Source organism: Penicillium soppii (assembly GCF_028829465.1).
Source record: "Penicillium soppii strain IBT 18220 chromosome Unknown utg000005l, whole genome shotgun sequence".
Taxonomy (NCBI): domain Eukaryota; kingdom Fungi; phylum Ascomycota; class Eurotiomycetes; order Eurotiales; family Aspergillaceae; genus Penicillium; species Penicillium soppii.
In genome coordinates this window covers 2,786,280-2,810,675 of record NW_026643235.1, presented here as the reverse complement: position 1 = coordinate 2,810,675, position 24,396 = coordinate 2,786,280, and the positions used below count along the sequence as shown (strand labels likewise).

Genomic DNA, 24,396 nt, shown 5'->3' with positions numbered 1-24,396 from the left:
GTGATCTGTTTCATCGTGTTCGGTAGTATTCGCTCTCTAATTATTACCGCTAGTAAAGTCGGCCGACGTAATACTTTTAAAGGCCTCCGTATGTAAAGGAGAACTTCGTTTTGTGATTGAATACTGAACTGAATAAAAGAGCTATACTTGAGAAAACAAAAGTTAATCACATCGAACATATCAATAAACTCTCTGTATTTTTATTTCATTACAAAAAACTCCACCACCGAGCCAGCAAATATCATGACACATTGACATGTGTGCTAGCTGAGGCGACAGCATGAGAGAGAGCCGCAAGGGATGAACTCTGCATAATATTGAAAATGGAAATTTCCGCACCAGCTTGCACAGCCAGCATATTCCGCAATCCAACAGCCACGAGAGAGTCTACGCCAAAGTCTGCCATAGACTTAGAGTCGACAACTTCCTCCATGGGGATCATGAATATATCCGCCAATTTATTGACTAGTGCGTGCAGAACAATCCCGGAAGCTTCTTCCAGTGATGACGCACAAGAAAGCTGACCAGCAAGGCCCTCAGACTGCGTGACAGGCTTTGAGATATTGCTACCAATGTTGGCTGGTTTTATATACCGGAGAGCATCAAAGCGCGCGTCACCACCTAAGATCGTGTCATGGCGCTCAGATGGGGCGGTGTTGATACCGACCATAATCTGGGGGGATGGATAGAGAATGGCCGACTCAAAGGCCGACAATATCTCGTCCTCACCGAGAAGTCTAAACCCCATTTTTTCCAGCCTGTCGTAGATTGATTTGTTTGATGCGACATAGCCCACATTCTTGACGGCTCCGATATCTAAAGATACCCCTGGAAGCCCCTTGCTCACACGGTATCTGGCAAGCGCATCTTGGAAGGCGCCTCCACCTGTATAGTTGGACTGGCTTGGGTTGCCGATAACGCCGGCCAAAGAGGAGAGTAAAATGAAAAACTCCAAATCGCCGTGGATGTGCTGATGAAGGTTCCATGTCCCCTGAACTTTGGGAAACATGGCAGAATTGTAATCATCCATGCTCATGTTTTCAAGAATAGAATCCTGGAGGACCATGGCGGCCTGGACAACTCCGCGTATTGGGGGAACATCCCCAACACATTCGTCCAGGGCGATGACCAATTCGGATTCTTTTGATATATCACACCCGACCAGTTTGATTTTCGAACCAGGATGCGACTTTTCGAGCTCTGCGACAAAGGTTGTTGTGCTCGCTCCGGTAGTAGCACTCCGGGACATCAGAATTAGACTTTTGGCACCATGCGCTAGTAGCCACTCCGCGATAGATTTTCCAATACCACCAACGCCACCAGCAATCAGGTACGAAGCGTCTGGTCGGAGTTTTACAGAAGGCGTAAGGGGGATATACTACGTTTCGTTAGCGTCTGATGTGAGATACAAAGAACACGAACTTATTGTACTTACCGGGACCACGCAATCATCAACGGACAAAATAATTTTGCCCATATGCTTACCCACCTGCATGAGACGAAATGCCTTTTCAACATCAGAAAGGGGGAGAGCCATAATAGGGTCGACAGGATGAATCAATCCCTGTTCTAGAAGCTTGGAAACACTAGTCAAAGTGCGGTGGATGATTGGGCTCCCTAGCCTGACTAATGCGAGGATATCAATTGAAGAGAACGATGTGACACGAGTGAAAGGCGCCATTTCCAGGTAGTTGTTATTCTCCGAATCAAACTTTCCGATCTCGACGAAATGCCCGAACGGAGCGAGGCAGTTGAAGCTTTCCTGTAGAAGTTTGCCTGATAAACAATTAAGCACGACATTGACGCCTTGTCCACCCGTGATTGACATCAACTTGGAACCAAACGTTCGGTCACGACTGGAAAAGACATGGTCTTCCGATACACCAAATTTGGATGTGATGAACTTGCGTTTCTCTGAAGAACCAGCAGTTGCAAATATCTCAGCCCCAAGATGCTGAGCAAGCATGATTGCAGCCTGTCCAACGCCACCGGTTGCTGCATGGATCAAAATGGATTGCCCTTTGTAGAGTTTTGCTGTGTCATATAAAGAGATGTATGCCGTGGTGAATACCATGGGTATTGACGCAGCCTTCACAAAGTCGAACTGGGACATGGGACAAGCAACAATCCAGGGAACTTGAATACGATTCTGGTATTTGCCATCAACTAGTGCGATGACATGGCATCCAACGGAGAAACCGTGGGACGCAGCACCAGTTCCTACACGAGTGATGACACCGGAGCATTCTAAGCCCATGACTGTCTCGTTGAGCTGCCCCATGGCGGCCATCACGTCCCGAAAATTTAGGCCAAATGCCCTGGGTTCAATTTCAATATATTCTGGATCCATGGAGGTATCATATTCCAAAATCTCCTTGTAAGTCAATGTCTCCAAGAGGCCGGAAGACTTGACGTCCAGCTTCAGGATTCTGTCGCTCATTGCACCTCGTTCAATAAAAGAACCTGAAACTATCTTCGAAGGGAAATTAGAGCCTGCTGATATGAAATAATTTCTTTCAAAGTCCTTAACGAGTCTGGGAATAAGTATTGTGCCATCGCGCTCTGCAAATTCAAATTCACGATCGAAGCTATTGGTGATTGTGCTCCCCATAACACAGGCAAGAATTTTGGAAATGGCGTTAGCCTGCTGGGGACCTGGGGCAGGTGGCTGAGGGTCCAGATCGAGAGAAATATACTTATTCTGGGTGTTTTCAAGACGAAGGGTACGAAGAAACCCGGAGCTGATTGCCTGTTGAGGCGTTTTGCAATCAATTGATCCGCCACGAGTGACCCAAAGTAGGCCTTTGCAGCGAAGAACGAGGCTTACAATGGCCCGGAACTCCGCTGCCGAAGGTTTCAGTAGCATTGACTGGTCGATGTCACCGAGGAAAATGCAAAACTTACCAGTGGCATCGACAGACTCAATTGATTCGACACTGATTAAACTTCCATCGGTGACAGTAGCAACGGAATCCTGCAGCGTCTTCATCCATGTGCTATAGCAGAACAAAGAGATTGTGTTCGTGACTAGAGCAATCGGATGAGGTGTTGAAGTTTCGAGTTGATCGGGGATGGCGGTAGACATGATGACGCTGAAAGTATAAACATCCTCACGTTCACAGTCATGGATGTCTAGATCACAGCCACTGAATCCAGTGCTCTTCAGCACCTTATCCCACAAAGATACCGAAAGGATTGGACTCGTTTCCCGCTCGTCCTCGCCTAGGAACTGGGTTAGTTAAGACTTGGCTGCATGGGGAGTAGGAGAAATACTGAGCCACCAACCCGGCAAAAGCCCAAACACGAATTGCATGTCCATCTGATCTTTCGTACTCTCCATGAGTAATAGTTTCCCACCAGGCTTCAATAAGCTACGCACATTCCTCATCGTTGATCTCATAGTCTTAGTTGCATGCAGTACTTGACCCGCAACGATAATATCGTAGCTACCGCATTCAAAGCCTTGTTGTGCAGGGTCAAGTTCAATGTCCAACTTCCGGTAAGTCATAATATCACTCCAGTCCCCATATTGATCCTGAGATTCCGCAAAGAACCCCGAAGAAATATCTGTAAAATGATATTCGGATGCAAATGGGCCCCAACCGCATTTTCTGCCATTCCCAATGACCTCTAGCAGTGATTGGGTTGTGCCACCGGTACCAGCACCAATCTCAAGAATCTTAGCTCGAGGATTTTTGTGAATAAGATGTTTCGCAAGTTTGGCAAGCTGAATATTGCATCGTGAAAACTTGAGAGCCCCCCGATAATATTTGTGCAGTAATTTTCCCTCCATCAAAAGTTCCAGAGGAGTAGCCTTCTGCGTCAGGATTGAGAGTAAATGTGTCCCCAAGTGACAAACAGCTTCGCCATTGACGCTAGACAAGCCAACAATATCAAAGAGGTGTCTTTTCTCTTCCTCGTTATCTTTGATCCACTCTGAGCTGGAAGCTGCCAGCTCGTCATCGAGAGCTAAATTTACTTGAAGCTTCATCCAAGTATAAAATTTTTTATGGTGCCATTCTAGCCGCTGTATGTCCGCCAAAGTCAAGGATGCTAGCGCATCATGGATGTAGTGAAAGCAAGCTCGCCTCAAATTGAGGATGGTTTGCTCCTCTCGTGTATCCAATGCAAAGCTGAGCTGCTTTGAGAGCACACCTGGGCTCATTAAAGATATGTCGGGAGCCCAATTCAGTTTACTGCATATGTCACTGTTGTTTGGCCCTGGTTCTCGACAATGAGCTACCCCGAGAGACTGACAGAGAAATCCGTCCATAACCAGAACAGGCGGGTGCGAGTCATCAATCTCTTGCGAATCAAACATGGTTATTTTGGATTTGAATTGCCTGTAGTCGACATGTTCAATCTTAACGTAGGATTTGAATTGATGACCATGTTGAGAGCCAATCGTTCCAGATACCCATAAGCTTTTGATCCTCTTCGGTACTATTGAACTTTCCTGTTTCGAGTTGCTTCCAAGCAGTGCGCCATAAGCAGACACAAACACTGAGTCTAATGTGATCGGATGGAGAACATGTGTTTTTTGGTAGTGTTCCGGCATCATACATGCAACATTTGGAATAGACAAGACAACCACAGCTTGGCTTTGACCAACTTGCACAGATTCAATATTTTGGAATATTTTGCCATGATATATGGCGTTTGTTCTCAGTGATGAATATATATCTTCCGCGTCGACACATTTAAGATAACAAGGTCGAAGGGTAAGAGTGGAACATTTTTGGTGGGAAATTGGTTCACTATCAGCTAGGAATTCAACAAGGATGAGCCCTTTGCAATGCTCAGTCCACTTGTCTTCCGCTCCAACTGAATATACTTTGAATTCTCGCCAGCCCTGAACCCCTATAGCCTTCTCGCTCACAGACTGCAGACTCAGCTGAACTTCGACTCCTCTTGCTCCATCGGGAATGATGAGAGCGTGCATAATATCAACATCTCGAAGGCGATAGCCGTTTATATTCTGAGCGGATGTCGTGACTAGTTGACGAGCTGCTTCAATTGCCATGCAAATATAGCCAGCCCCAGGATATATCACATTCGATTGGACGGTGTGTTCCCGGACCCAGGGCATGTCCGAGAGTCGGATGGTGTGCCTCCAGGTAGGGGCAAGGAAATTGGTGCCATCAACAAGAGACCCAATAAGATCGTGATATCCGAACTGCTTCACTCGATGGGATTTGTTGGCTCGGCACTCATCCCAATGACGCATCTGATGATTCCACGGATAGGAGGGCAAGTCAGTTATAACGGAAAGATGGTCTTTGCCGGTAGGAAAATTGATGCCTTTGAGATTGACAGTAACTCCTTTACAGAGCAGCTGAGCCGCGAGCGCCTGCATAGTGTATACCGCATTATTATCACGGATCAAACAAGACAGGTACGATATGCTGGTTTTACAGAACTCAGGCATCAAAAGAATATCCCCAACAGGACCCGAAAGTGCGGCATGTGGACCAACCTCCACAGCAATATCAATCTCAGCCTCTCCACTAACAGGATTCAAGGCCATTTGACGAAAAGCATCAAGAAACAAGACTGGCTTTATCATGCTTTGAGCCCAGTGTTGGGGACTAGAGAGCTGAGTGGCATCTTTTACCCGCATGCCAGTGGTGGGTGATGCATAGATAATTGGCAGTAAAGCTTGATCTCCTGTTTCCATTCTTTCCTGCATACTCTGCATATATGGTTCGTACAATGGTTGCATATGATGAGAATGGAATGCAGTACGAACACGGAGACGGCGAGCAAATATGCCTTGACCCTTGAGGAGGACTTCAAGCTGTTCGATTGCAGTGATGTCGCCAGATACCGTGACGCTCGACGGGCTATTGATGCAAGCGATCTTAGCCTCGCCCACATTGGAAATTTTCAGGTAATCGTTAATCGCGCTAATATCTAGACCGACCGCAATCATTCCCCCGTCCATTTCTATGAGCTCGGACCCAATCTCACAGCGACTGTAGCATGCTGCCATAGCTGATCGGTAGCTCAGAGCCCCTACCGCATAGGCTGCGGCAATTTCACCACTTGAGTGGCTGCAGACTGCAGTCGGAGTTATTCCCCACACGTCCAAGAGCCGCACGAGTGAAATTTGTACGGCAGTACAGACTGGCATGCCAAACAAAGTCTCAGCCACACGTGTGGTTTCTGCGTCGCGACAAAGCTCTTGCAAAAGTGACCACTTGCACCCAAACTCCTTGAGGTACTGTTCAGCTTCGAGGATGGAGGATTTGAACACGGGATATGTATCAAGAAGCTCCCTTCCCATAGCGTGCCATTGAGCACCCTGGCCTGTAAAAATGAATCCGATCCTTGGTCGATTACCGGCCCGTGTTGCAACCAGCTTCTCATTACCGAAAGCCGCGCCAAGCTCCGAAATTGACGAGGCTTGGTAAACAGAGGCCCAAGAAAAGCGAGAGCGGCGCTCACCGAGCGTAAAGGCAAGATTGTTGAGAAACTCAGCTTCTTTCTCGGCATCTGGATTGTGTTTCCGAAGGTAGGCTTCCATGTTAGATGCCATTGTTCTGCAGCTGTTCTCATCTTTTGCACTTAAAATGAATAGCTGCGGTGGAATCATGCCAACTTGGTCTCTGTTGACAATCCTGTTCATAGTCCTTCTAGAAAATATTGAGCTTTTTAGTGTCCAATCTTCCATAATGACATGTGCGTTTGCTCCACCATATCCGAAGTTGTTTACAGATGCCCTTCGCGTCCCATCACGGCCAACTGGCCAACTTGTGCATTGAACAGGAACTTTCAAATTCCATTTATCCAATGTGAGCCGCTCATTGGGTTCCTCAAAATTAATGCTGGGAGGTATGATCTTGCGTTCTAGCGCTAATGTGACTTTGATCACACTTGCGAGGCCACTTGTAGGTTCTGTATGACCAAGGTTTGTCTTGACAGACCCAATGTATAGTGGCCTTTTGCATGATCGGCCTTCGCGAAACACGCTTGCAATCGCGCTGACTTCGATTGGATCTCCAGTCGGTGTACCTGTTCCATGGGCTTCAAAATACTGTGTGCAAGAAGGGTCGATATCGGCCTTCTCATAACATTCACGGATTAGCTGTTCTTGGGCATGACGACTGGGTGATGTGATAGTCTCTGTCTTGCCGTCTTGATTAAGATGCGTGTCCCGGATCACCGCGCGGATTGGGTCTCCAGACTTGACAGCATCCTCCAGTCTTTTAAGAACAATCGCCGCCACGCCTTCTCCCCGTCCGTAGCCATTTGCTCGGCTGTCAAAGGAATACCTATACACAAGCAAAGTTAGGTTGGAATATCGTAGATATAAGTCACACTCACGATTTGCCGTCTTTCGAAAGCATCCTAATATCCATTTGTCAGCTTATGCCAGGAGCCCGGAACAGATAAGACTCACCCCAAAGTAGAGATTGAGACAAAGTAATCCGGGTTGATCAACAGGTTAGACCCTCCCACAATAGACATATCTGCATCACCACCTCGAAGACCCTGGCATGCTTGGTGCAGCGCGGTGAGAGTAGTGCTGCAGCCTGTGTCAATAGTCATGCTTGGCCCAAGAAGATCAAAAAAGTGCGAGATACGGTTTGATGCCATAGCAGCCCCATTCCCTGTCATCAAAAACCGTGGCAAGTTCTCCGCATCTCGCATGTGACCATCCTGATAGTCATGAAAAAATGCCCCGGAGAAAACGGACGTTTTTGTTTTCGCAATCCGGTCCAAAGGCATGCCAGCTATTCCAATTCCTTCATTAACAACAAATGCGAGATCTTGGTTAAGTGTACTTGCCATTTTCTAATGCCTCATATACAGCTTCGAGCAACAGTCGGTATTGTGGATCCATTGTCTGATTGTTGTTAAAACATTTCTTCTGTTTTAGCCAATAGGACACTCTTACCGAAGCAGTTTCGGCCGAGAGACCGAAGAAATTTGCGTCAAAGAGGCCCAAGTTCTGTTTGAGAAAATGACCACCTCGAACGTTTGTCTAAAATAAAGCCGTATTTCGTCAACGAATGAATTTCGACCAAGAATGCACGAATTCACTAGCCAGGGAGGGTGAGTTACTGTGCTGATGTTCTCATGGTTGGGATGATACCATCCATCCAGATTGAATCGAGAAGATGGGATTTCGCTCCAAGCACTCTCTCCATGTTCTAACATCTCCCATAGCTTCTCTGGACTGGTGGCATTGCCCGCAAACCTGCAGCCCATGCCAACTATTGCAATGGGCATACCGTTAGGCTGTGTTTCAGGCATGATAGATAGTTTTCGACACTTTGACACGAATTTTTCGGCGAGAAAAACGTCCTCGATGGGATCCAGCCTTTTCTTGTGCTAGTTGTCCGAATTTATCTTTTTGCTTGTTTATGTGCGTGGGCCTGGATTTGAGGGACGCTCCCCAAATAGAGATTGTCCACCTGGGAAGTTTTAATTTTGAACTCAGCCATAAAGTCACACGGTTGCTTTGGTTGCTATTATCGGAGAGGGTATCTAATGTGCTAGTACCACCACATTGACGTTAATTTTGCCTTGCGATTTGATCTACGGGGCCAAAGAGCTTGGCAAATCAATAGATACTCCGGCCGTGATGCAACCACGGAAAGAAACCACGCATTGAAACCAACCACAACTCATCACAAAGATGGCTCTTTCAATAATGGATCAGTATATGGTTTAGACCTGTCCACGGGGAATGAAAACTCCAGGTCATCTCCCTCTCCGGGGTATATTGATACACCCGAGGTTAGTGTGACATTCATGAACCAGGGACCACGATGTAGCGGGATATAGGGGGATATTAGACGATAAGCTTGTTCGACAGGCAGAAACCCGCCGCAGCACTGGGCGCGATCCTCCGAATTTCCACGCGTGCCCATGCGTGTATGTATCTTTATGCCTTCTAAGCGCTATCCGTACATTAGCACGTTATAGGTGTGTCGTGACAAAAGCATAAAAAGTGCAGATTACGACATTTTCAACGAGTTATTTGAATCAGCCGGAATCTGTATACCAGAAATAGTCAGGTGTTCCGTTCAATTTGCATTGAGTCGCAACATCTGACTCCATTGACATCATGTATCAAGAAGCTCCACAAAACATCTTAATATTTGGACCCCAAGCCCTTGCTTTCAATCAAGAATCATTTTGGAAGCTCCAGGCCAGCATTGCAAATTCAATGCAACTCGGTTGGGTCAACCATGTCGTTGCAGAGCTTCCAGATCGGTTCAATGACCTTAGCAACGGTATCTCTCGGCTTAAGGTCGTGCCTGGTGCTTCGTTGTTAAAAGCATTGAGTCAACAGATTGGAACTGGCGATCTGGCCAGTATAACAGAAGCAACCCATCTGCCAAACATTGTTTTGACTCCGCTTTGTGTCATTTCCCACCTGGTATCCTACACGGAATATCTCGAACTAAGGCACAATGAGTCAGGATGGGATGCATGGAAGAAGACGAAGGACACCGATGTCGTGGGCTTTTGCACTGGTATCTTGACAGCTTTGGTCGTCTCCCTTAGTGATGATCTAGAAAGTTTCAAGAAACACGGAGCTACCGCCATTCGACTTGCCATGATGATTGGGGCTGTGGTAGATGCGGAAGACGTGATGAACGGCAGTTCGGTGTCACTTTCTGCTGCTTGGAGAACACGGGAAGGTTTAACCAATTTGGAGAAAATTATTCGGGAAAGCCATGGTGTGAGTGATCCTGGAGATTAATGCAATTTTCAACAAGTGGCTAACAAGTGGTTGGGCCTAGACCTATATATCTGTTCATTTTGATGAGAATAGGGCCACTGTGACAGCCCCGAGGGCAATTCTTTCCGAACTGATGGACAGTCTTGGATCTGCCGGCATCTCGGCGGCGGAAATTGGGCTTTTTGGGTGTTTCCATGCCGAATTTCACCGGACTGTTCTGCCTTCGTTGGGCCGTTTTTGTGAATCCAATCCCGAGTTTGATCTTCCGGAGGCATCTCATCTCCGACTGCGTTGTCTGGCGGATGTGGACCCCCAGGGATGCGAAATCACCACAGGCAAGCTATCCGCTATCGCTTTAGAGGCCATACTAGTCAAGCGATCGGAATGGTGGAGAGCGTTTATGTCTCTCTACGCTATTAGTCAAGGACAAACTACATTTCATGTTCTTGGCCAAGAGAAATGCGTACCGCCGTCACTCGCTCATGGCTTAAATGCAGACTCCCGCCTCATACATCTCGCGGATTTCACATCTCAAATAGATCGTTTTTCTTTGTGGCCAACCACAGCAATGTCATTTTCATTTTCTGTTGTTGGAATGGCGTGCAAGGTCACCGGGGCTGATGATGTGGACGAGTTTTGGGATATTATTTGTGAGGGGCAGTCGCAGCACGCTGAAGTACCGGAGTCTCGTTTCAGTTTTGAGACGGAATTTCGCGATTTTGATCCACGCAGGAAATGGTATGGCAACTTCATTCAATGCCAAGATTCTTTTGACCACAAATTTTTCAAGAAAACACCCCGAGGGGCAGCTTCAATGGATCCACAACAAAGGTTGCTCTTGGAGGTCGCCTACCAAGCCCTTGCGCAGTCGGGATATTTCCAAAAGCCTGTTTCATCGTTAGATGTCGGGTGCTATATTGGGACTTGCGCTGTTGACTATGAGTACAATGCGGCTTGCCACGCCCCAAATGCGTTCTCGTCTACTGGAAATCTTCGGGGATTCATAGCAGGCAAAGTCAGCCACTATTTCGGGTGGACCGGTCCGGGTCTGACCCTAGACACCGCATGCTCAGGCGCTGCAGTTGCCGTGCACCAAGCTTGCAAGGCCATTCTAAGTGGTGAATGTAGAAGTGCACTTGCTGGTGGCGTAAATATCATCACGCAGCCATTGTCATACCAAAACCTCGCTGCCGCCTCGTTTCTGAGTCAAACGGGCCAATGCAAGCCATTTTGTGCAAGCGCAGCTGGGTACTGTCGTGGGGAGGGCATTGGCGCAGTGTTTCTCAAAAAGAAATCAGTAGCTATAGCTGACGGGGACCAGATATTTGGCGTGATCTCCGGCACAGCGGTCCGTCAAAATCAGAATTGCACACCCATATTTGTTCCGAACGCCCCGTCGTTGTCGGAGCTTTTTCGGGATGTTCTTTGTCAGGCCCAAATAGAAGCCGAGCAAATTTCTTACGTGGAAGCCCATGGAACTGGTACACAAGTGGGAGACCCCGCAGAGTATGAAAGCGTTAGCGAAGTTTTTGCCGTCAAGCGGGCGCATCCGGTCCAATTAGGCTCGGTCAAAGGCCTTGTTGGTCATACTGAAAGTACTTCTGGTCTCCTGTCGCTAGTCAAGGTACTTCTCATGATGCATTATAGCACAATCCCTCCCCAACCAAGCTTCCGAACCTTGAATACTCAAATTGAATCGCATGATTTGGTGGAGATTCCAGTTTCATTGAAGCCCTGGGACAATCCATTCAAAGCTGCACTCATCAATAGCTATGGCGCTTCGGGGTCAAATGCGTCGATGATCGTAAAATGCCCGCCTGTCCTTAAAGCGGCTGTCAGTCGGGCCGCGGAAGAGTTTTCATATCCATTCCGGCTTTCGGCATTGGATGACAAAAGCCTTCGGGCTTATAGCGACAGGCTGGGGAGCTTCTTGAGTTCAAGGGATTGCGACAAAAAACCCAATTTCATACAAAGCTTGTCATTCAATGTCTGCCGGCAATCGAATCCACAACTCCCCAGAGTTATTTTCATCAGTTGCTCAACGGTTGATGAGTTGCGGGAAAGTCTGGAGCAGCTAATATGCAGCGAAAAGATACTGTCACCACCAGTGGTACTGTGCTTTGGAGGTCAGACATCCACGTTCGTGGGCCTTGACCGCGACATAGTCGAGAGAACGACTATATTACGCTCTCATTTGGATGCTTGCGATATGACCTCGAGGTCATTGGGATTTGGCAGCATTTACCCTGATATCTTTCAGAAGACGCCAATAGAAGACATTGTCAACCTTCAGCTGTGTTTATTCTCTTTACAGTATGCTTCAGCGATGAGCTGGATCAGCTGCGGCCTTCAGCCTTCAGCCTTCAGCTTTGGTCGGTCATAGCTTTGGTGAGCTTACTGCGTTATGTGTATCCAAGGCTTTGAGCCTCCATGATGCAATGAGAATGATCGAAGGTCGTGCGAGAGTTGTCAGACATCAGTGGGGCCCTGACAAAGGCTCTATGATGGCAGTGGAGGGGGACCTCGAGCAAGTGGAAGCCTTAATTTCAACAAGTGCCACAGCCGGATATCCAGTAACCATCGCTTGCTTTAACGGACCGAAGAGCTTTACCCTAGCAGGGACGTCTGAATCGATTAATAATGCGATCGAACTCATTCTTAATGACAACTTACATAGCTCAATCCGTGGGAAGAAACTCAATGTCACGAATGCGTTTCACTCTACCCTTGTAGACGGGTTGAAGCCGGAACTCGACAGAATGGCATGCAAGTTGGATTTCAGCGAGCCGGTGATACCAATAGAGTTTGGCTTAAAGGATGAGCGTAAAGAAAGGCTGAGCCCCCAGTTCGTCGCTCGTCATATGAGAAACCCGGTGTACTTCCATCACGCCATCAAAAGGCTATCGGGCAGACTTCACTCATGTGTCTGGCTTGAAGCAGGGTCTAATTCAACGGTCACCCAAATGGCTAGCAGGGCGCTGAGTGGATGCAAACTGAGCTCTCACGTTTTTGTTCCCGTAAACATAACGACCGACGGTTCTACGACTAATCTCGCATCCACAACTTTGGATCTTTGGAAAGCTGGCCTCGATCTCACATTTTGGCAGCACCATTCATCACAGACAAACCAATATGCCACTCCGATCTTACCGCCATATCAATTTGAAAGGTCAAAGCACTGGATGGAACTGAGGGTACCATCGAAAGTCCAAGCACCCGCTGCGAAGTCTGTGAAAGAAAAGAGGCTCTGGGAGTTTGAGTCATACCAGGATCTTGAACATCGCTCAGTTCGTTTTCGAGTGCTCAGCGAGTCAGAACAATACAAATCAATTGTGTCATGCCATCTCATTGCTCAAACAGCACCAATCTGTCCAGCAACATTAGAAGTTGATATTGCGATTGACGCCCTTATGAGTGTGCATCCTGAGCTTCATAGCAACGCGTTGCAGCCACAGATTTTGAATGTCGATAATCACGCTCCAATTTGCTTCGACACCTCGCGGGTTGTGTGGCTAGATGTAATGGCAAATGATACCGGCGTAACGCCAGGTCGTACATGGCGCTGGAAGATCACAAGCGAAATTCGCCCCAAAGATGCAACAGCGATGGTACACGTAACTGGGCAAATCGTGTTTCATTCCGTGGATGATCGAAGTTTACAGAACGAGTTCACTCGGTACGAACGATTGGTCAGTTATCAACGTTGTGTCAATGTGCTCGATGGCAATGATCCTGTGGATGAAATAGTCGAAGGTCCGAGCATCTACAAAATATTCGATGAGGTTGTTCAGTATGGGGGGCGATTCCAAGGGCTGAAAAGATTAGTAGGGAGGGAGTCAACAAATGAGTCTGCAGGACGAGTGGTCAAGAAATACACAAAAAAAACCTGGCTTGATGCAGATCTTTCAGATTGTTTTAGTCAAGTGGGTGGGATTTGGGTGAATTGTATGGCTGGAAAAGCGCCCGGCCAAATGTATGTCGCGAATGGGTTCGAAAAATGGGTGCGTTCTCCAAAGCTTCTGAACAATACCTTACGGCCAGAAACCTGGGACATTCCTGCGTGTCATCAGAGGCGTGGGGATGAAGCTTTCTTGACGGACATATTCATTTTTGACCCCAGGAATGGGAAATTGGCCGAAATGATACTGGGTATCAACTTCGCCAGAGTGTCCAAAATATCAATCAGCAAATTGATAGCTCGACTTACGACCGACATCGAAGCTATTCCTTTGGCAGATCCAAAACAAGGCAGTGTGGTCTCTGCTGGTAGGATCGATGAGGGCATTTCAGCAAAGGAAGAAGCGGCATCCGGAATTTCGAAAGCCGATGTGTCATCGAAGATACGCCTTATTCTTGCAGATCTGTCTGGACTAGATACCTGCGAGATCAAAGACGATTCACACCTTGCGGATATTGGTATCGACTCGCTTATGGGAATGGAGCTTGCACGCGAGCTAGAAGGGGCCTTTGACTGCACCGTCTCGACGGATGCTCTGATTGAAGTATTCAGCTTTGAAGGCCTTGTCCAGTGTATCCGACAAATACTGGGACTGAGTATCAGTATCAGCGATGGCTCAGATGCCAATGGATCTTCAACAATTGCCGCCGATACCCCACAGACCTCGTTAGAAGAGCTCCCGTGTGACACGCCCACGCCGAAAGTCCCACTGATTGAGGCTATGCCGCAGGCACCAATCGACGTAGCAAGCAAGCCTTTGTCAAATGCAAATGCGAAGATCTGTCTCGGACTTCCTTCGTCAGCAATACTCGACGCGTTCGCCGAATGCAAAGCACTCACAGATAATTTCATAGAAGAACATAATTGCAAGCATTACTTGAAGCTGGTCATGCCGATGCAAACCGAGCTTTGCATTGCGCTTACACTGGAAGCATTCGCAGAACTGGGGTGTGATTTGAGACAGGCAATGCCAGGACAAAGTCTCAAGCGTATCCATCACATCCCATCATTGAAACGTCTTGTTGATTATCTTTATGACATGCTTGAAAAAGAGTGCCACATAATCAAGCTCGAGGGTACCCAGATTCTGCGCACTTCAGTCGCAGCGCCCACATCCTCGAGTGCTGATGCACTGCAGGCTCTAATGCACACCGCTCCCGACCATCAGTATCCCCACATGTTGACATACTTTGCCGGGTCAAGGTTGACCAAAGTATTGTCTGGAAAGTCCGATGGAATCAAGATCATATTTGAGACAGACGAAGGGCGGCAACTCGCCTCCGGTCTCTATGCTGATTCGCCTCTCAATAAACTGTCGTACATGCAAATGCAAGATTTTATCAAACGACTTGTTTCAAAGCTACCAGAATCGAATGGGCCGTTGAAGATCCTTGAACTTGGAGCCGGAACTGGAGGAACCACCAAGTGGATTGTTTCTCTCCTGGCTGACTTGAGAATTCCAGTCGAGTACATCTTTAGTGACCTCTCGCCTTCATTTGTCACTGCGGCGAGAAAAAGCTTCGGGAAGCAGTATCCGTTCATGCGCTTCAGGACAGTTGACGTGGAGAAGAATCCCGCCGATGATCTCATCAGTAGTCAACATATGGTGTTGGCCAGCAATGCTGTCCATGCGACTCATAGTTTGACCAAATCACTGAGGAACATTAGACGGACGCTGCAACCCGATGGGTTTATTATGATTCTGGAGATGACAAGGACAATTTATTGGGTAGATATGATTTTTGGCCTGTTAGAAGGATGGTGGCTCTTCGATGATGGGCGTCGCCATGCGATTGCCCACCAGTCCCGATGGCGTAATGATCTTCACTCGGTTGGGTATAGCCATATTGACTGGACAGACGGCATTCACCCAGAGACGACGATCCAACGCGTTTTTCTGGCTCTTGGTGGAAAAAAAAGCACTGAAATGTGTCCTACATCAGAGCTTCAAGCTCGCGAGGCAATGATTGATGCTTATGTGGAAAATTACACGGAAAGTTTCTCAGTTCCAACTTTTCCCTTGGGATGCTCTGTTCATAGGAGCAAGAGCAATTTTTGCATCCTAGTGACTGGGGCAACTGGTAGCCTCGGCTCACACATAGTGGACCATCTATCTCAATTACCACAAGTCAGAACGGTCGTCTGCTTGAACCGGACAAGTTCAATGGATCCACATGAGCGCCAGGTACAAGCCTTGCAGTCGAGAGGCATTGAAACAACCGACCTGTCAAAATTGGAGGTTATTGGAACGGATCCAGTGAAGCCGATGCTTGGATTAGAAAGACATCAATATAATGATATCGCGTCAAAAGTCACGCATATTGTGCACAATGCATGGCCGATGAGTGGCAAGCGGCCGCTAAAAGGGTTCGAGGCCCAATTCAAATTTATGCGTAATCTACTTGATATTGCCAGCGCAGCCGCTTCCGTGCAAATGTCAGTGATTGGCTTTCAGTTCGTATCCTCAATTGCGGTTGTTGGCCATTGTCCGACCATGACTGGCAAGAGCGTGGTATCGGAAGAGAGGGTGGAGACAGCCGAAGCAGTTCTTCCCAATGGTTATGGCGATGCAAAGTGGACATGTGAACGTATGCTTGATGAGACCTTGCATAGATATCCGCAAATTTTCCGCGCCATGACGGTTCGCCCAGGCCAGATCGCTGGCTCCAGAACGAGCGGGTATTGGAACCATATGGAACACTTCACATTTATTGTTCAGTCTTCACAGACCCTCGGGGCGTTCCCAGGGTTCGATGGCATAATGTCCTGGACCCCGGTCAACGATGTAGCTGCTTCTTTGGGCGATCTTCTTCTCCATGACATCACCGCATCCTACCCAATATACCATATTGACAACCCTGTGCGACAGCCGTGGAGCGAGATTATACCGGTATTGGCAGATGCTATCGGTGCAGAAGTGACTTCCTTCCAGGACTGGTTGGAGCGAGTTCGTTCCTCCTCCTCAGTTGCGTCTGAAAATCCCGCAGTGAAGCTCATCGACTTCTTCGATCAAGATTATGCTCGCATGTCATGTGGTGGTTTGCTTCTGGACACAAGTAGGGCTTGTCAGCATTCTGAATCGCTGAGGACCGTGGGACCGGTGAGCTCAGATCTTGCTCGTAAATATATCGCGTCATGGAAATTAGCTGGCGTTTTAAAGCATAGTTTTGTCGCGGGTGCAGTGGGTATTGGGACGCGTCAGGGCGTTCAATGTGATCATCTCTCCAAACTCAAGTCTTAGTCATAGGGTTTGAGCTGAAGCTTTGATTCAATACTCTGTGGTTCATGTTGATGAATTGGGGGTAGTTGGTCAGTTGATTAGTTAGTGAATGTTCACATGTTCTTTGTCGATCACTGCCAATAACGGACTATTCATGCCCTTGATATATGGCGCTTGATATATCAGTCACGTGGCTCATTCATATTTGAGTATCATATCGTCAATGCTGGTGCATATCTACATAATCGGTTTAGGATTGTTTATGGTTTTATTTTTCTGCACTATCTTTTCATGCTGAAAGCACTTAAGTGTCCCATACATACGCGTTTGTTGATTAGAACCTTGAAAGTAGAAAATGATCTTATTATTTAAGTAAAGAACAGAGCAGAAAGAGGCGGTGAATTGAACTAAAACTGTAAAAGACGACTTCCGATATATATTCGCGGACGAATGATTTGTTCTTTACTCAATTACATGAGTTTTAATTTCATCACTTCCTGTACCTCCTTAATCATGTAGTCAATATCATAATCCCAGATTAGGTGAGATCGCCGCTCAGCCTCACTGTGACACTTAATAGGATCCATATTGCATTCAGTCTGCCACTCAAACAACTCCCCCATGAATCGACTGCTTTCTACAAGCCACTGGGTTCGTTCGTACCGTACCGCCTCGTACGAGGAAAGCGCCGCGCAAAATGCTTCTTCTCTTTCGATCGGATCATGCTTTCTGCTCGTCATTCCAACTGCCTCTTCTAGCGCTACAGCTAGAGCGAGTACATCCTCGAACGCAAGTCCCGCGCCTGCTCCGTGATGTGGGGCAGCAGCATGAGCTGCATCTCCAACAAGACAAACTCGGCCTCGTTTAGAGATATAAGCCGGGGCTGGATTCTCGTGCAGATCAAAAATACCCCACTTGTCTAACTTGTCGTCTAACAAGTTCAATATCGCAGTGACAACGGGGCCAAAGTTGGTAAAATATTCAAAAACTTCGCGTTTCGTCGCCGGAAATGTGAGCTTTTCATGGCTAGGCCAGTCGCCTGCATCGGTGACAAATGCCACCACATTCAACATTGTGCACATAGCAACAGGATAGGTCAGTACGTGGCAACCAGCTCCCAGATGCATATATCGCGTCAAGGATTTGGTTTCCCCGATGGCCTGTATTGCCTTTTCCATTGGAATAACACCCCGAAACGCGAACTTATGTGTGTAAGATGGGCGAGTAGCTGGGTGATCGACACCTAATATATATTCTCGAGCGCGGGACCGAAGTCCGTCACAACCAAGCACCACATCTGCCTTTGACGTAGACCCATCGGCAAAGCAAAGCTCGACCTTGCCATTATTCCAGTCTGGTTCAATAATCTTTACTAGGTCTTTGTTGAATTCGATACGGTCGTCAGGTACCATCTTTGCCAGTGCGTCGAGAAAGTCGGTCCTGCGGCACCCCTCGAATCCCCTTTCTCCTAGATATATTTTGAACAATGGCTCTTCGCCGTCTCCATCTGGCGATTTATTGAATCCATCCACATATTGGAACCAGTCCTCAGTGTTAGGGGTCGCGAGTCTTTTGAAAGCCGCATGGATCCGCTGGTCCAACAATAACATTGCTCGTTCGGCATTTGGCGAGAGGCCGATTCCTGCTCCAATCTCACGGAACTCCGTGGCACGCTCATATACCTTGCAAGATATACTTTTTGAACGAATACCAAGCGCTGCGGTGATTCCCGCGATACCACCACCAATGATGGCTATCTCCAGGACCGTATCTGGTCGTTCCTCGCACTGGTCCATTTGTTGGTTGTCGAGGGATTCATAGTGAATTTTCAATTCATTGCATATATTTTGTAGGTAAGCTCATCCAATTGTCGCAAACACTGTTCTTCTTCAATAGAGTGGTCGGCCAACAGGCCCGGGGAATATTTTCGGACTTTCTATTCGGCCAGTTTGATACTCTCGTGACGTGACACATCTCGGTCAATAATAGCCACGGTCTACCCCAGAGGTGACCTGTGCGCAGGATTTGGAAACGGAACAATCCTTTCTTCCACAGGCCTTGGCTTCAGTTGACTCAAAAGCGCCACTCTACTGCAAAAATAGTTCACTAGCCAAACCTTTGCTCATTTATACAATCATTGGAGAGATAATGTCGATCTATCAGGATGTCATTGGGCAGTTACCAATTTTGAAGACATACAGTCATGGAACACTTGTTTTTGCGATTGACGAAGCCGCCCAGCGAGCAGACGTTGTCGTAGCCTTACAGGTAGCTATCGAAAAGCTTATTGAAAAATTTCCGTGGCTTGCCGGCGCTGTTATCAATAAAGGCAGCGGGCCTGGAAATTCTGGCACCTTCGAACTGATTCCTTGGCCGACAAGCGCGTCTTCGATCAATCGGGTCTTGTGTATCAGAGACCGCACAGATGCCATTCCGTCATTTGAAGAACTGATGGTCAAAAAGGCCCCGTGCTCCAAAATCGACGGGAAGCTTGTGACCTCACATCCAGGATTCCCGCAAAGCTATGAAGACTCTCCTGACAACCCAGCACCAGTACTTGCCATACAGGCCAGCTTCATCAAGGGTGGGCTCCTTTTGCATTTCTCGACTCAACATAATGCGATAGATGCAAGTGGTATGATGCAGGTCATCCAGTTGTTCTCGGTCGCGATGCAGGGAGTTGAGTTTAGCTCTTCTGCTATCAAGGAGGGCAATCGAGACCGATCCAGAGTGATACCGCTAATCGCATCCGGGGAGCCAATTAAGGATCACAGCCACCTACGACGCCCATTGGACCTTTCCCCACCGAAGCTTCCCGCGTCAACCAAATGGGCCTATTTTCTGATGGATGGGTCGGTAGTTCCTATAATTAAGGCTGCGGCGTCGCAAGGTGAAGGCTATGACCCATCTGTACCCTTCATTTCTAGCAATGACGCCATGACTGCCTTCTACTGGAAGTGCATCGCCAAGGTTCGAGCATGTAATGGCCGATCTTCAAATGCTGTCTCCAACTTGCTCCGGGCCATTGATGCCCGTAAAGCAATGGGTGTCTCGCATGAGTATATGGGTCACATGGTTTATCATGCTGCAACCAAAATGACATTGAGGGAACTTGACGAAACGCCCATTTCGGCCATTGCATGCAAATTGCGCACGGATCTCAACGATGTCAACAATAAATTCTCGGTTCGGAGCTACGCGACCTACATTGCTAACACGCCTGATAAGTCCCTTGTTATGTATGGAGGGTCGTACAATCCGGACATGGATATTGGTGCCTCTGCTGTAGCAAATGCTGATTTCTTCCATTCATTTGGCCTGATCGGCGCACCCAAATTCGCAAGGCGACCAAATCTGGCCCCAATCCCTGGATGTGTCTACTTTATGCCCTCTGAAGGCCAGCATGTGCCGGTTCTGGTTTGCTTGACAGATGATGACATGGAAGGGCTGAAGAAACATCCCGAATGGAGCAAATACACTGAATTTGTTGGGTAGGCACTGGGCCAAATCGCACAAATATACGGAGGTAGTCCGTGATCAAGCAATCAGAACACTTTCTGTCCAAGTTCTTCTTGATTTAATAACAAATAAATATCTTTGCCATGGATACTTAGTGGATGGGAAGCCAGAAAGACCATCGTGGCTTTCGTGTATCTGGTTGAGATGAGTTGATTTATAGCTATATCCATCAATCATCGCGACTGTAAGAGCATCCCATTCAACTCTATCCAGTCCTCATTGACATTTTCAGGCAATCCCATGGATCACTGATCAATTCCATTCTCTTCTGGATGTTGCTTGGTACGGAAGTGCCTACCAGCTAGCGAGGTATGCTCCCTCCTCCTTCAGATTGAATGAACTGACATTAATCCGACTAGTGCTTCATTCCAGCCTTTTACTGGAAGAGTTTACACGTATCTCAGTTTGAAGGTAATTGCTCACCTTTGCATCCGGTCCTCTTGGCACAGCTCATTGACAATGGCGATAGTGGACCTACCTTACATTTTTCTTGATTTTTGAACTGGGATCACTGCTGTGTGCTATTGCCAAATCTTCCAAAATGTTCATCATTGCACGTGCTGTTGCTGGGATTGGGTCGTCTGGCCTTCTAAATGGAGGTTTGACCATGATCTCAGCCGTTTTGCCTAAACACAAACGCCCAGGTATGGACTTGGTCGCATGAAATAACTGTTGAATCTGTTTACCAATTAATCATTCTGCGAACAGCTGCGATAGGAGGTCTGATGTCAAGTAAGTGATGCCATCCAATGATGGGCTACATTCAAGCAAGACTAATTCACCTCAGTTGTGCAGCTAGGTGTGGCTTGCGGTCCCCTCATTGGCGGAGCGCTCACTGAATATGTGACATGGCGATGGTGAGTATCAACTAAACCTTTCAAGGACTAGCCAACAGATAACATTCTATTTTGTGAACCATGACTTGACGAACTTTGAAAGGTGTTTCTATCTCAACCTTCCAATCGGTGGCCTCGTCCTTGTCACTCTAGCCTTTGTTGATATACCGGACAATACAAAAACCCTCACGGGGACAACACTCCGCACACTACTAACATCCTTCGATATCATCGGCTTCGTCCTCTTCGCACCGGCGATTATAATGTTCTTCCTTGCGCTCCAATACGGCGGGAATCAATATGCGTGGGACAGTGCAACTATAATCGGCCTTTTATGCAGTTTTGCCGTGTTGCTCTTTATTTGTTTGTGCTGGGAATATAGACGAGGTGATAATGCAATGATACCCTTCTCAATCATACGACAACGGATTGTGTGGTCGAGTTGCTTGAATACCTTTTTTATAACCGGTGCTTCCCTCTGTGGAGGATATTATCTGCCAATATTCTTCCAGGCCGTTGAGAACAACTCACCTATCAAGAGTGGTATCTACTACTTGCCAAATGTCTTGCCGCAATTCACAATGGCCATCGTGTCAGGTGCATTGGGTAAGCAACAATCCCTCGAGTTTGCGTAGTTTCGATGAAGCGTCTAATACATCTAGTTCAACGACTTGGCTATTACATCCCATTAGTGGTTACAGGAAACGCGTTAGCTTGCATCGGATACGGACTACTCTCGATGCTTACCCCAGACTACCCGATCGCAAAACGCGTGGGATTCCAGGTACTGGTGGGATTGGGCATTGGTACTTCAATCTCGATGGTGAGCCCTTTGTTTGTACCGCATTAACTTATCAATGGTGACTGACATGGAAAATATAGCCAATGGTTGCTATGCAGAACATCGTCTCCCACGATCAAATACCAGTCGCGATGGCTATTCTCGTTTTTAGCATGAACCTAGGCGCTTCTTGTTTCCTAGAGTTTAGTCTCACTGTCTTTGCCGAGGGATTGAAGCACAACATCCCCAAATATGCCCCTTCGGTTGATCCAAGATTGGTTATCCAGGCTGGCGCGACGAACTTCCGGAACTCCATTACCGAGGATACTATCCCGGGGGTTCTGAAAGCATATGCAGTCAGTATTTATCATATCTTCTACCATCTCACTGGGATAACTGCGCTCGCGTTTCTGTTTGGATGGTGTATGGGCTGGGAAGATATCCGAAAGAATCGTCCCAAGCCTGATGAGAACTCCACAAATGCTTGAAATGCTCGCTAGACTACATATGGGTGATTGAGCAGCAAAAGGCCTTGTTGGTGTACATTCTCCAACGATGCTTTATGGCGTGTTCTTCTACCATCTTTCGGGTATTTCTTAAATGTCTCTATTTTTATGGCGCTTTATGACTTGCTGTTCTATTTTCTGGGGTCTTTCTTGAACGTCTCAGTTTGATGGCGCCTGATGACTTGCTCTTCTATTTTTGTTGGGGTCTTTCGTGAACGTCTTTACGTTGATGATTCATGATTACGTGTTTTATTATCAGCTTTAGCTACTCATATCAGATATGATCAGTCAAACTGGAATGTCCGCAAGAAAGACGTAGTATTGCTGCGGTTGGATATATCTTATGTCCACGAAAGCGCAATCACGGTTACATAAGTATTTATAATATCTATCAGTTCTGCGCCATATATCACAAGAGTAATGCCGAAGTGTCTTTAGCGAGCTGCCCCTCAAAAGGCTCATTATAGTCTCACTGCTTGAGATATGGAATTATATAGCGCATTTCGTCCCTCAGAGCCACAAGATTGTATTCCTGTGTCCTGCTATACGTTAATTAATACAAGAGCCAAATTTGACCTCTAGCATTGACAAATTCATCCTTTCAAGATATTGTCTGTCTACACTTACTCTTTCTGTTTTAGTGTAACAACAATTTTCGTTGCACTGACCCCCTGTGTGAACATCTAGCGCCTCTTGCATATGTTCCAGCCCACAACCAACAACTTGAGCAATAGGTGCAGCGAAGTAGCCACCCCCAGCCAGTGCACCTGAGAGAAAGTTTTCATATATCGCCTTACCTATTTCATTGCGCCCAAGTTCAGCGCCTTCGACAAACTTTGTCTCGACCCCAACTTTGTCGCCCATTTTACGAATTGTTTTATTCCAGCCATCAACCCACTTCATATATCGCCAATACTCCGCATCATTTTGAGGATCCTCTTTGGGCCAAGGAAAGCTCGCCTTGGCAACCACCTTCCGACAGCCTTCCCCAAGCTGATCCAGCACGTGGATGCATAGCACGACAGACCCCGGTCCAATGGCAAAAGCACCGGCAACCGCCTTCTCCTTAAGTAATGCTACAATCTCCTCTTCCAGTGTCGGGCTGTTATAGTCAACAGTATACAAGGCTCCCAATTCGCGGACACGAGGGAAGTTGCGCGGTGAGCACGTGGTCACCACTCCATACCCGCTGGCCCGCGCAAGTTGAATAGCATTGTTGCCAACCGACGTTGCCCCACCCGTGATAAGAAGAAACAGTCCATTTGGACGGGCTGCTGGGAATTTCGGGTATTCCAGAGCAAGAAGGTGCCTTTGGTATAATGCACATGAAGCCGCCGAACAAGCCATGGGAATGACGCAGGCTTCTCTAAACGACAAGAAGTCAGGGATAGGTGATGCCATGTGTTCTCGCACTATGGTGTATAGCTGGAATGCAGCTTCCTCTGCGCGGTTTCCGTATGCATAGAACCCGACTGCGTGGGCAATGACTCGATCGCCAATCTTGAACCTAGTTACTTCATCGCCGATCTCGAAAACCTCGCCGGCGACATCCTCGCCCAGAATCCAAGGGTGTTTTATCCATTCCCACTTCTTATCGCCGACGAACTGCTTCGCCCAGTCCATTGGGTTGATCGCAACTGCAGCATTCTTTAGAACAATCTGCTTTGGACCCGGGGGCGTGTAGGGCGCGGGTTTCACCTCGAGAGGTCTATGGCCAGGCGCGACTAGCCATGCTGCTTCATTGGTCGGGGGCATCTCGTATTTTGATGGTGGAGTCAAAGGAAGATAGCAATATGGTGATCATCAGCTGGTTCCTTTTTGCTCCATTGATCGACCATAGACATGTTATACAAGCTAGCTCGGATTTCGGGTTTCGTGC

The 24,396-nt window shown here is 47.4% G+C and overlaps 8 protein-coding genes across 8 annotated transcripts; 5 read left to right on the top strand and 3 right to left on the bottom strand.

The window, feature by feature from the left end:
- Nucleotides 1-241: 241 nt before the first annotated feature.
- N7529_006497 (type I polyketide synthase) lies at nucleotides 242-8,259 on the bottom strand (the record flags this gene model as incomplete). Its single annotated transcript, XM_057242024.1, has 8 exons — nucleotides 242-1,378; nucleotides 1,436-2,844; nucleotides 2,905-3,222; nucleotides 3,286-7,274; nucleotides 7,327-7,350; nucleotides 7,403-7,797; nucleotides 7,901-7,987; nucleotides 8,047-8,259. 8 exons carry the CDS (start codon nucleotides 8,257-8,259, stop codon nucleotides 242-244), a joined length of 7,572 nt encoding a protein of 2,523 aa, XP_057097383.1.
- An 817-nt stretch (nucleotides 8,260-9,076) lies between these two features.
- Nucleotides 9,077-9,718, top strand: N7529_006496 (Polyketide synthase; the record flags this gene model as incomplete). The annotated part of the gene is made up of 1 exon (XM_057242023.1): nucleotides 9,077-9,718. The coding sequence occupies one exon, from the start codon at nucleotides 9,077-9,079 to the stop codon at nucleotides 9,716-9,718; it is 642 nt and encodes a 213-aa protein (XP_057097382.1).
- Nucleotides 9,719-9,830: 112 nt separating this feature from the next.
- N7529_006495 (beta-ketoacyl [acyl carrier protein] synthase domain-containing protein) lies at nucleotides 9,831-12,080 on the top strand (the record flags this gene model as incomplete). Its single annotated transcript, XM_057242022.1, has 1 exon — nucleotides 9,831-12,080. The coding sequence occupies one exon, from the start codon at nucleotides 9,831-9,833 to the stop codon at nucleotides 12,078-12,080; it is 2,250 nt and encodes a 749-aa protein (XP_057097381.1).
- A 61-nt stretch (nucleotides 12,081-12,141) lies between these two features.
- Nucleotides 12,142-16,896, top strand: N7529_006494 (Polyketide synthase; the record flags this gene model as incomplete). The annotated part of the gene is made up of 1 exon (XM_057242021.1): nucleotides 12,142-16,896. The coding sequence occupies one exon, from the start codon at nucleotides 12,142-12,144 to the stop codon at nucleotides 16,894-16,896; it is 4,755 nt and encodes a 1,584-aa protein (XP_057097380.1).
- Nucleotides 16,897-17,345: 449 nt separating this feature from the next.
- On the bottom strand, nucleotides 17,346-18,671 carry N7529_006493 (FAD-dependent oxidoreductase; the record flags this gene model as incomplete). Its single annotated transcript, XM_057242020.1, has 1 exon — nucleotides 17,346-18,671. One exon carries the CDS (start codon nucleotides 18,669-18,671, stop codon nucleotides 17,346-17,348), a length of 1,326 nt encoding a protein of 441 aa, XP_057097379.1.
- A 352-nt stretch (nucleotides 18,672-19,023) lies between these two features.
- Nucleotides 19,024-20,370, top strand: N7529_006492 (uncharacterized protein; the record flags this gene model as incomplete). Its single annotated transcript, XM_057242019.1, has 1 exon — nucleotides 19,024-20,370. One exon carries the CDS (start codon nucleotides 19,024-19,026, stop codon nucleotides 20,368-20,370), a length of 1,347 nt encoding a protein of 448 aa, XP_057097378.1.
- Nucleotides 20,371-20,935: 565 nt separating this feature from the next.
- Nucleotides 20,936-22,499, top strand: N7529_006491 (uncharacterized protein; the record flags this gene model as incomplete). Its single annotated transcript, XM_057242018.1, has 3 exons — nucleotides 20,936-21,038; nucleotides 22,015-22,064; nucleotides 22,113-22,499. 3 exons carry the CDS (start codon nucleotides 20,936-20,938, stop codon nucleotides 22,497-22,499), a joined length of 540 nt encoding a protein of 179 aa, XP_057097377.1.
- Nucleotides 22,500-22,986: 487 nt separating this feature from the next.
- On the bottom strand, nucleotides 22,987-24,272 carry N7529_006490 (zinc-binding alcohol dehydrogenase family protein; the record flags this gene model as incomplete). The annotated part of the gene is made up of 3 exons (XM_057242017.1): nucleotides 22,987-23,056; nucleotides 23,145-23,188; nucleotides 23,238-24,272. 3 exons carry the CDS (start codon nucleotides 24,270-24,272, stop codon nucleotides 22,987-22,989), a joined length of 1,149 nt encoding a protein of 382 aa, XP_057097376.1.
- Nucleotides 24,273-24,396: the final 124 nt, after the last annotated feature.